Source organism: Parasteatoda tepidariorum, chromosome X1 (genome assembly GCF_043381705.1).
Source record: "Parasteatoda tepidariorum isolate YZ-2023 chromosome X1, CAS_Ptep_4.0, whole genome shotgun sequence".
Lineage (NCBI taxonomy): Eukaryota > Metazoa > Arthropoda > Arachnida > Araneae > Theridiidae > Parasteatoda > Parasteatoda tepidariorum.
In genome coordinates this window covers 74,851,987-74,863,462 of record NC_092214.1, presented here as the reverse complement: position 1 = coordinate 74,863,462, position 11,476 = coordinate 74,851,987, and the positions used below count along the sequence as shown (strand labels likewise).

Here is an 11,476-nt window from a genome sequence, read left to right as displayed (position 1 = left end):
TTTTTTTTAAAAATAATTAAGTCTTGTAATCCAAAGTCTATTGACTAGCTTGTAAATTATTAGTGTAAATAATGTATCTGCAAAACACAGTTTTTCTATCTACAAATCTATTAGTGATATGTATCTACAAATCTATTAGTGATATAGGCAGTAGTAAATTATAGATAGGTGATAATATTATAACTCAAGTTTCATGACCTACCTTTTTTAGAATATGGAATAGCCCTATCTCCCATTGCTCGATTAGCCTAAGAAATATACTTTTCTACTATCAAACTTGATTGAATTGCAGGAATCCTCTTGAAATGTTGAGAGTTAACCATATTTTGTTTTCTATTTCATATCCGTAAAAGGTGACATTTTTGGAGGACAGTAAGTTCTGGTGTCAATTTATTTGCAGTGATTTATCTCAAGATTTTAATAGAGTTATGAAGTAAAAGAACAAAAATTGCAGTGAGATTATTTGCTACTTTGGCTTCAAAGTATCATTGGGAAAAATGTAGTTAGCTGTAATTTTAATTATTTTTGAACAATTTGGGAAGAATAATAGACTAATGTGCATCATGAAATAGAAAAAAATTAATACCTGTTATTGATTATAATGCAAGTTATCCAATAAAATTTGCATTCGACTATTTAAATTAATTAAAGCTGATGTTATTCTAAAAGTAAAACATTCTCACATATTAAGATTGAAATAAGGTTTTTATTTCAACGTAATTTTTATGTTCTGGTGCATTTCTTTCAGTAAAATGTTTGGGGAAAAAATGTCATATTTATTATTTCAGAATAAACGTGCCCAACTCAGTCACATGATTCATATTCGATATACTTCCTTAGATTTAAATATTTTTTGAAAATCAAAGAAACATTCAGGATTTGAAACAGATACAATAATGGAGTTAAACATTTACCAAGTTAACTTAAATATTATAAGTTAACTTGGTTAACAGTGTGAGCAATGTTATGCTTGAAAAACTTTTTGTCTTGCATCTACAAGGAATCAAATTGTAAAAGAATGAATTTTTCCATCTGCAATATTCACAAAATACCTCTCTAAGTTCAAAGTAAACTCTATTGAAGAGTAGCAGTCTTCTCGTTTTTGTTTCATGCATAAAATATGCAGTTGCAGATAATAAAATTAAAGCAGTATTCAGGGGCATCCGTTCACCTCTGTAATCATTGTTTTCGAAACATACGATATTGAAGCAGATAGTAACTGGTATGGAAAATTATAGCTATATTTAATGTTCACTGTCTCATTTATTAGTTAGTTACAAGCAACGACATCACAGTTTTTTTCAACATAGTATTTTCAGTATTTTGAAAAGTAAACTGGATGGATTAAACAGGCTTTTCAACAGCAACAGATGCAGTGCTCCAAAGAGAATCATTGCCACTGTAGTTAATGATGAATATGAATTAACTTTAGTTAAATTCTTTTCTTGGATATTTATGTCTCGGGCTTCAACTGCTCTTAAAGTATCTTGATAGTGTTTGATGTTTTCAAAGTTAGTTCGAACTTTTTGTGCCGTCCTCTGTAATATTTAATTATTAAATTGGTAAATCTGTCAAATTTAAAAATTATTTATTTTAAATCTTTAATAACTCAGTATTTTATTTATTAATCTACTTACCTTCAAACGACTGATTGTATCATTGCTTTTTGTGTCTTCCTCGAGCATTTCGTTAATCGTATCCCAGTTAGTTTCTGTGTCAATCGATATTTCAAAATATACAGTTTTTTCATATGACTGACTAAAGCCATTATCCAAGCAGACTTTATAATCCCCTGGACTTGTCACCTTATATCTATGCGAATTAAAATAAAACATAGTAAATATTGGTTTTATTGTTACTTATATCAAAATTAAAACCTTATTTTTAATCCAAAATTAGCAAAAGTTTTTTTTTTCTAGAGTATCAAATTTCTGGCAACTTGGCTCCCAAACCACAAATTCGACTTCAATCGTGAAATTTCCCGTAAAAGTACAAAAATTAGAAGGCACCGACATTTTTTTTCTCCACTACTTAAAATAAAAACCAAGGCTAACTGTTGTCATTTATTTAAATTTATTTCTAAGTAATGTATTATTTTAATTTATTTCTTATTATATATCAATCCATTTATTTTTTTCCCTTTAAATATTCAAAATTCCCAATTTTTTTTTCGTAAAAATATATACATATTTTTTTTTTAACTTCTTAAAATTTTTCAAATATTATTTTTAAATCGGGAAAAAGTTATTAACCATTGTTTGAAATAAATGTAAGCATTTGGCGCGATGATGGTCCAGTAGTTTTCAGGTAATCCAAACAAACACTCCTTGTTAATATCGGATCCTATTCAAAAATGACACATAGTATTCACTGTTATTGACACCAATACATCACTGTTTTATTTCCTTTAAAAAATATTGGCCTTGAAGAATGTTTTATGTTTTCCTGTTTAAAATATTACTTTATCCATCATAGCTAAAAATAAAATTAAATTTTCGTACTCATGTACAGAAACTTCATATTTTATTTTCGCAATCCTAAAACAAAAATAATTACATTATATTTTAATTTAAAAATATCACTATTGGTGTAGAAAATGATTCGCTTTTAAATATGTAACACTTGACAAAATATTTCTTCTTATCAACTGTGGTTTCGACTGTTGAAAGTGGATATATATTTTTGGTTCTGTGTTATTTTAAAAGTAAAAAGGTGTTTTTAATAATAATGATAATCAAAACTTATATTTTGAAAAGAAATCTTATATTTATAAACATATTTTTTTTATTGGAAGTGTATAATTTAAAGAAGAAATTACCCTTCATTTTATGCAATTAATGAGTAATTTCATAGGTGAATAATTACTCACAAAACAAATCTTATAAAAAAGAGTCAAGTGCTCTTGTCACAAATGCTGGTAATTTATACATATATCCACTATATGCATCAAAATTGTATTAATGACAGTTACATAAAATAAGGCTTTCAGACCTTAAATAATACTAAAACCACCTGTTCCATAAAAGTGGCTACGATTGATATTTAAACCTATTTCTAATAATCCTCTTTTTCTAATGATTATTCTCCTAGATTACGACCAATTAAGTTATTCCCCTTTGGGATTTCCTGACATAAAAGATGTTATGCAGTTATTGCCTTTAATTATTACTTTACAATTTCTTGTAGAAATTGAAGTAAAAAAACTATGGACTTTATAGATCACAAATGAAAATGTGAGTGAGAAAGGATAATAAGGTTTCAAACTCTTTCCAATCACTATTGAGGAAAATAAGCAAAAATGTAATTAAAAATGATCTAAAACCAGTTTATTTAAGATAAGGATGAAGCTTATAGGTGACTAGTAAAGCTCATTCTAGTATCACTGAATAAATTAAAAAAAATTTTAACGCTTTTAATCTTCCCGATATCAACAACAAATTTGTCAGAGTCACTTAAACATGAATTCTGAGGAAACTTAATAGATATAAATGTTTTTATCCCATTAATGTTTCTGTGCCACGGATCGAGGTTCGATCCTCGGACCAGGTTGATTCAGCCTTTCATTCCTTTAGTGGGCCGATAAAATGAACGTCAACCATGCTTGGAACTGAACAGTATTCAGTTCCAAGCATGTCCTGTTTTCGAATTACCACCCAACAGGAACATCTGCTCCTGCACCCCAAAGCCTAAGATATATATATATATACCCCTCTTTTTAATACATTTACACCCCGAGTATTCACACTCCTCTGATTTAAAGGCTAATATAAAAATTTAGTAAACTTAAGTTTCTTTTAACTTTTTTTCTGCCTCATGTCTTGAGAAAAATGAGAATCTGTACAAATAAATGCTTAAAAAATAATGTCTCAAGTTGTTTTCTAATACATGCTTTACATTATAGAAATTCAATTTTTAATGATACTGAAAGAAAATCTTACTTTAGTATTGCCATATCTTTTTTATTCTCTTGTAAAACAGTTTTCTTTTGGGGAGAAATTACGTAAAAAGTAATTTTTAAATCACTATTCACATCAAATTTACTGTAACCAGCATCAACAACCTTAATGAATAGAAAATATATGAGTTAGAATTTTTAAAATAATACAAGTCACAGTTGTAGTTCCACAAAATAAATATTGAATTACTCATAATAAATATTAATCTTATGATAATTGGATAGCTAATCGTGCAAATATTCTAAAATTTGTTGGCTTTTAGCAAATTTTCTTAGTTCTCAATATGAATGTATGATTTGTCGGGAATGTTACTTTTTTTTTTAATAAAAGAATTTAAGATCGAAGAAATAAAATTAATAATATTCGAATTAAGGTTCTGTAATCCAAACCCACGACAATTCTAAATACATATTAACGCAAATCAATCGAAATTATAATAAAAGTCTTTAAATGAGTTTATTTACTCTACTTCTTTTTATACCTTGAAACACTTCAAATATTACAACAAATAATGCTATTTTTTGATCGAGTCTATAGATATGACAACAGTTACCAAATTTAAAAAAAAGAAAAGCTTTTCCCAAACCTGATTAAAAATGAAAGAGAGGCAGACCACGTACTAGGTGGTTAGATGGGCTTGGAAAGTGGGGTAAACAGATGGATAGTATTGTGAAATGAGCTGCTTAGGAAAGCCTGGGCTAGCAATGAGATATAGTGCTGGTAGATAAAGAATGATTGCTATTTAGTTTTAAATTCTTAATTAAAATGTTGAATTATATAATGCTTTTATGATCCGAATTACCGGATCACGTATAGTTCCATAACGTCGTATTCCAAATCCACAACATCTACATAATTCCATGAACACAAGTAATCATGACGATGAGCAGAAATCTCCATAATAACCTTCAAATGAGTTGCATATTTTCTAATATTTCTTTTTATTCTTTGAAGCATTTCACACTTTCAGAAATAAAATTCTCACTTTTGACGCTTAGCAATCTTTGAGTTGTATTTCGTTAATTTTGAGAATCCTTTTGTCACGAAATCACGTGATTTGTGACGAAACGCGAACTCTCAAATATAGGATAAGCATGTTTCAAACAAGAATGAAGACTGGACGAATAAGCCGACCACCTATATAGTAGTCAAGGAGTTGGCCTCGTACCAGGAAGGTCCAAGATTCGAACCCGCTTCGGGCATAGATGTAATTACTCTCTCTGTTTTATCTGTCCTTTGTGTGTTGTTAGGGCAGCATTGATTCACCTATATGGTGCTCATGATGAAGTGATTATTAGAAAAGTTAGATGCATTAGGCACTACAAGTTTCTTTCTTTTATTTATTTGTTTATTATTTTTATTATTTTATTTATTTACTTAAAAAAAATAGAGTGACGAAATATTTCTTTACTATTAACGAAATTCGTTTCCTCGAAGAAAAGACGATAGTTATTTCATCAGTTTGATGAAATGTTCGCTCGGACCTTATACCAGGAAACGGTTTCGTCAAAAACGAAGACAGTTTCATGCCATTTGAGTATCCATTTTTTACAGTGTAGTTATTGCAACAAATGATGCTTTCGTTTTATTGTTGTATTCTTATTTAAAATATTAAATGATAAAAGGAATTTCGATCGAAATAATTTGTTTACTTTGCCATAAAACTACTGTAAATACCAATAAATGAATGAAACGTCAAAATGGAGAAAAAAAAATTCTTACCCTGAATTCAAATCTTAACGTCTGAGGAGGCTTTGCAAATTGATAAAAGCATTCTCTTGACTTTGCTTTCAAAACTGTAGAGAATTCGATATCAGCAGCATCAAAATTAAACTTATAAGCTGCTAATTTATCATTTAAAATAAATATCAAAATTAAAATACAGTGAGATCGGTACATATTTCTTCCAAAGCAAAACAGCATTTAAGCGAAACGTCATCGAACGAGGAAAAACGACTTTTCCATGGAAACGCATTCTAAAACTTTCAGTTTATATGCGCATAAAAACAAAATCCAATAAATAACTTTTTTGTAGAAATTGATTGCAGGTTCTCGTCAAAAATCATTTCTCTCATTTTTCGGTGAAAAGCAGCGAATATTTAAAGATTCTTAGAATGATTACCGTCGTTTCAGCATTTAAACTTTGAACTTCTTAGTTGAAAAAAAGCATGTTGACTTACACCTGACAGAGATTGATGGAAATTTATACCCAGATGCTATTAAAACATTTTAATTTTCATTTCTAATTTTAATTTTTATTTTAATTTTTTATTTTTATTTTTTTTAGAATTTTAAAATCAAATAAAAAACAATAAATGCAGTTTTTATTTGTAGAAGAGAGAGGGGGAGGGGGGACTAGTGTGGACATGGGTTGAAAGTGGACATCTTGAATAACTTTTTTATTTATTGATTAAATTTCATCGTAAATTAGCAACTCTGGTGTTTCACTCTTCCATGTACAATTGCATAATTACACTTCGAATACTTTTGTAAAAGAAGTTTTTTAAGGTGCGAAAGTAATTATCAAATTTTATTGTTATTTTTTTACTAATAAACCTTATTTTCAGAATTTCAACTTAAGGTAATAATATGTTATAAATGATACAGTTTTTCACCTATTTTGATATTGACTTTTGCTCTGTATACTTTCAACAAATCAGCATTAAGCAAAAACAATCAGATGTCTTCGTGGGGATAATGCAAACATGCTTTAAGTGGATTTTTTCATTATAGTAACTTCAGATTTTTCTTCCTTTTTAAATCGCAATATCAGATCGATATAAAAAAAATTAAAACTCCTTGACAACAGTAACATTGACATTCTGTAATAGTTAATATCTAGAGACAGAATTTTTATTAAACATTTTTATCATACTTTTTTCACACTATTTTGTATTAACTTAGATCAAAATAAGTGAAAAATATTATATTTAGCATTTTAATAATTTATGGTTTTGAATACAGTATGAAACACCAGTGTCTTTTTCGCGTTAAAAGGCAAAAATCTTACGAATACGGCTCACTTCCAAACAATAATTTTTTCAATTCGCACTAATTTGCAAGTATTTAGATCGAAAAAAAATTTACAAAATTAATTGTTGATAAATTTTTGAACATGAATTAAAAATGTTTTTTCAAGCTACATTTCTGGATTTTATATCTTAGTACGAATATAATTCAGATAATCTAACAGATTTATTAGTATATATTAGACTGTTTTTTATTATTAAAAAATGTCAAAATATATTTTTACTTGTAATTAAAGCGTCAGAAAAAAGATATATAAGAAAAAAACCGGTGTCCCATAAAAAAATTTTGTGCATTATACTGGTAGCGTGGATATTGTTTATAGATTTGGAGATTATAGTGTTCAATTCTTAAGAAAAGATGTACATAGTTTTTTTTTTAATATGGAATCTTTTTTTTTTCTTCATCCATCGTACTTCAGAATAAAGGCATAATCTAGAAAAGTTTTCATTATTTTCTGAACTCAACTGTGAAATTTTTCACAAATCTCCAAATTTTGTTTATCCTTCTTAGCCTTAAAATATTGCAGAAAATGCGTTTTTTACTTTAAAAGATGTAGCTTAAAAGAGAGTAAACTCATAAAAGCGATAAAATAATTTTAAAAAATTCTATTAATTAAAATTAATTATTATTTTTTAGTTCTTTTTAATTATTGCATATAAATAATACATTTTAATATTTAACATTTTTTACATATTATAAGATACTTTAATTGAGTATTTCTTCACGTTTTACTCTTGAAGCTAAATCCACAAGAGACACATATGATATTATATTTATATACCACGAAACTTTCCAAAAGATTACTGTTTAACACGTTCATGCCGGGAAAAGTGAAAATACTGGTAGAAGAACTATTTCAACATTAGATAATATTCGGGAGGAGTTAATCTATTCTCAACAATAACAATTCACTGTAAGGAAATTTATCACGGCAAAGAAGCAATTCAATATAGAAATTGCATGCGTTAAAAACAATTGGTAGTTATGGATTTTTATTATTCCCGGAAAAAAACTAAAAAATGAAATTTATTGTTACCAGTTTTTACTGTGGTGCGCTGTCAAGATGAGACAATCTAGCGTGACCCATCGGTGGGTCACCCCGGCGTGAACGTATTAAAGATACTCAAATTGTAATTTTTTTCGTTTTATTTTTTAAATTTTATTTTTATTTTTCTATGCAATAGAGCTTCAAAAAACATTTTTAAAATCACTGAATTATTCTCGAACTTCTCAAATAATAAAAAATTAGATCACAATTCACAAACGTTTCTTTTTTCTTTATTTTTTCGAAAACTGTGGCTATGTCTGATTTATAGTGAGAGCTAAATCATTTTCAAAATTAGCTTAGGGAGGTTCTGGATTAAGATGGACAAAATTTAACCTAAAAGACATGAATAATTATTATAAAAATCGTAAAAACGTTATTCTTAAGAGACTTGGAAGAAAAGTCTTTCTATTGAGAGGTATTTGTAAAATATCCACCGAGAACAATTCCTTTGTATGTGAGAATAAAATCCTCTTACTCATATGAAGAGACAATTTCCCATTCCTAATGGAGTTTTATGACTCTTATTTCCACTTTTTTCCCAGCCAATCACAAAAGGATTACCTGTGTTTTCACCATTTTTTGGTTCGTTTAATTTTTGTACCGAAAGACAAATACAATACAATTTTGCGATCTCAATTTACCAAAATTCGTGTTTTAACGAATTTTCATTTTCAACCCAATTAAAATGAAGACAAAAGCCATAAAACTGAATTCAGATAAAAAAAAAACACAAATTGAACAAATTCTAATTCAGATATTTTGACGTTTTATAAACATTCCTGAAGATAAAAATAAGAAAAATTATTATGTTTATTTATTAATGTCACACCTATCTAGACGTGAAAATAAACACTGACCTCGTGACGAGTCAACAAAAAAGTGGCGACTTAAATCAAATTAACTACCGATCACTTTTTTCCATCACTTTTTTTAAAAATCAGTTTATGATAAAAGTACATCAATGAAGTCGTAGTTGCCCAGGAGATAGAGTGTTCGGCTTCCAATAATGTGAAGGTTCAAATCCCAGCGATGGCTGGTAGATACGAATTCCGCCTCCGGCTAGCACCGACCACAGTTCAGACGTAAAATATCCTGAGGTGGTATGCGGATCATAGATTAGAGTCTCCTTGCCGTCTGGCTTACTGTGGGAGGTTTCCGTGGTTTTCCTCTCCATGTAATGCAAGTGAGGGTAAGTTCCATCAAAAAGTCCTCCACGACGGCAAAATTCTCCCGATACTTGATCCAGGAGTTCCCTTGTATTCTGAATTGGGTTCAAGATTTCAAGGCTACGGAGTTGAAAATTAGTAGTTGTAAACCCAAAATTGGGTCAGCTGTTCAGCAATTGTTATAAAATAAAGTAAAATAAAAAGGACATCAATGTAGAAAAATACTCTGGAAAACAGAATTTTCATTAAAATATCTAAATATCCGTTCAAAATTTTGATCTTTCGGAATCCATCAATTTTAGGTGGAAAGATTCATACGTTAAGAGTGTTTTTTTCTTTTTTTTTCTTTTTAACAATTCACATATTGCAGTTGCAATGTATACAAAAATGCATTTTGCCACCCCAAATATTTTTACACAAAGTTCTTTGAAAGTCAGTATGTTTAACTAAATTTTGTCATATATTTATAATATTTGTATTGTTGAGTTAACTTTTTATAGCCGTAGATTACCTATAATCTGAATTATTTTTTCAAAAATAAAATTTAGTCCACGTGCAGAAAAATTTTACAAAGTGGCTATTAACTTACTATCGATATTGGTCACCGACTCATTAGCTTTGAGGAAAAAGTGGCTGCTAAATTATTAGAGTCTACCGGCCACTGGCTACTAACTGAAAATTTAAATTTTCAGATCTACACCCATCCTCCAATTTTCAATTTAAAAAAAAAATCAAACTATAGTTGTTTTTCTGCAAATTGCACAAGTGTGCAGTGTGCTTTATTAATTAGACCTTGGTAATATTCGTTCGGTAAAAATTAAAAACAGAAAGTTTTTTAAGAGAAAAATTATAGCATTGTTAGACGAAGATGCGGAGTAAATAATACAAAGCCAGCTTTTTGGATGTTCTTTATATTGTGAGGGAGTCTTAAGACTAAGTTTCTGAAAGTACTTTTGAAATATGTAACGTGTAGTTAACGCACACAAGTAAACTGAACTAGAGCCTTCAAAGTTCACTGGATTTTTAGCTGCTAACTCAGAAGTAGGCAACTTACAGTTTTGGAAATTTTTTTGTAGGTGCTTATTACTGTTTTTCTGTAAGGTAAATGCAGGTTTTTTTTATTTTTGTATTTTAGACTCCAGTAGTACGCATAACCCAAATTTAACGAATACAGGATCCCAATGCATATCTGAAATAGGTGCTATGCTGTATATCAAGATTTTTAACGATGGTTATAAAATAATCACGTCATTATCAAAGAATTGAACTCAAAAGTATTTTGTGAGTAAGTAGTCCTAGTATCTTTATTTTGTGAGGGAATTTTGAGACCAAGTTTCAGAAAGTACTATTGAAAAATGAATAGGGTATTTAACGCGCAGAAGTAAAATGAACTAGTGCCTTCAAAATTCACTGTATTTTTAGCTCCTGATTCAGAAGTGGGCAATTTACAGTTTTCGAAATTTTTGTGTAGTTGAATATTACGGTTGTTCCGTAAGATACAAGCAGAATTTTTTATTTTTGTTTTAGACTCCAATAGTACGCATAACCCAAATTTAACGAGTAAAATGTTCGGTCGAAATGCTTATCTGAAATTGGGGTTATGCTGTATAGCAAGATTTTTAACTATGGCTATAAAATAATCATGGCATTATCAAAGAATTCAACTAAAAAATAATTTGTTCACAATATATTGAAGAAAAGTGTTACATTTGTTTGATTATAAATAATTTTATTAATTTGCATTCGGAAATATTTTGGTAACTATAGTTATAATAAGAATATTTTTTTCTCTTAATTTTAAATCTTAATAAATTTTTAGGAATTCTGCAATGCGTCTTTAAGTTTTACGAATTTTTAACTTTTTCATAGAATAACAAACAAAAAAAACAAAAAATTCAAGGAGAATTTTTATTAAAAATAATTTTACTGTTGTCTTCTCGTTATCGCATATAATATTAATGTAATAATTATTCTTTAAAAATTGGAGCATTAATGATTTAAAGTACCCAAGGAAATCATTAAATTATCGTGATTTTTATTATCAGTAACCGCCATTTAATGGAATCACATTGATACCTGATATTTGTGATTCCTAATAAAGGCTGAGTTCACTAACAGAATATTTATTTTCATACGAAATTCTTCTAATTTTTTCCCAAAACTAATATTTTCTTAGTTTTGCAAGGCATAGCGTGTCTAAATATACAAAAGGATTCAATACAGTAAAATTTATGTAAATGTTTGGAAGTTTAATGTTCAAATAAAAATCTTTATCG

At 28.5% G+C, this 11,476-nt stretch overlaps 1 protein-coding gene across 2 annotated transcripts in view; it reads right to left on the bottom strand.

Moving 5' to 3' along the window:
* Positions 1–686: 686 nt before the first annotated feature.
* The window catches only part of LOC107452115 (transmembrane emp24 domain-containing protein 5-like), a 31,106-nt gene continuing 20,316 nt past the window's right edge, over positions 687–11,476 (bottom strand). Inside the window, exons 1-4 of one of the 2 annotated variants that reach the window (XM_016068426.3) lie at positions 5,679–5,922; positions 3,939–4,060; positions 1,638–1,812; positions 687–1,538 (exon numbers count right to left, since the gene is read on the bottom strand). In XM_016068426.3, coding sequence (XP_015923912.1) covers positions 1,302–1,538; positions 1,638–1,812; positions 3,939–4,060; positions 5,679–5,879 — 735 coding nt within the window. In that variant the 5' untranslated portion in view covers positions 5,880–5,922 and the 3' untranslated portion in view covers positions 687–1,301. Of the gene's footprint in view, positions 1,539–1,637; positions 1,813–3,938; positions 4,061–5,678; positions 5,923–11,476 lie in introns of those variants that run through there. The other variant, XM_071187747.1, reaches the window with a different exon arrangement.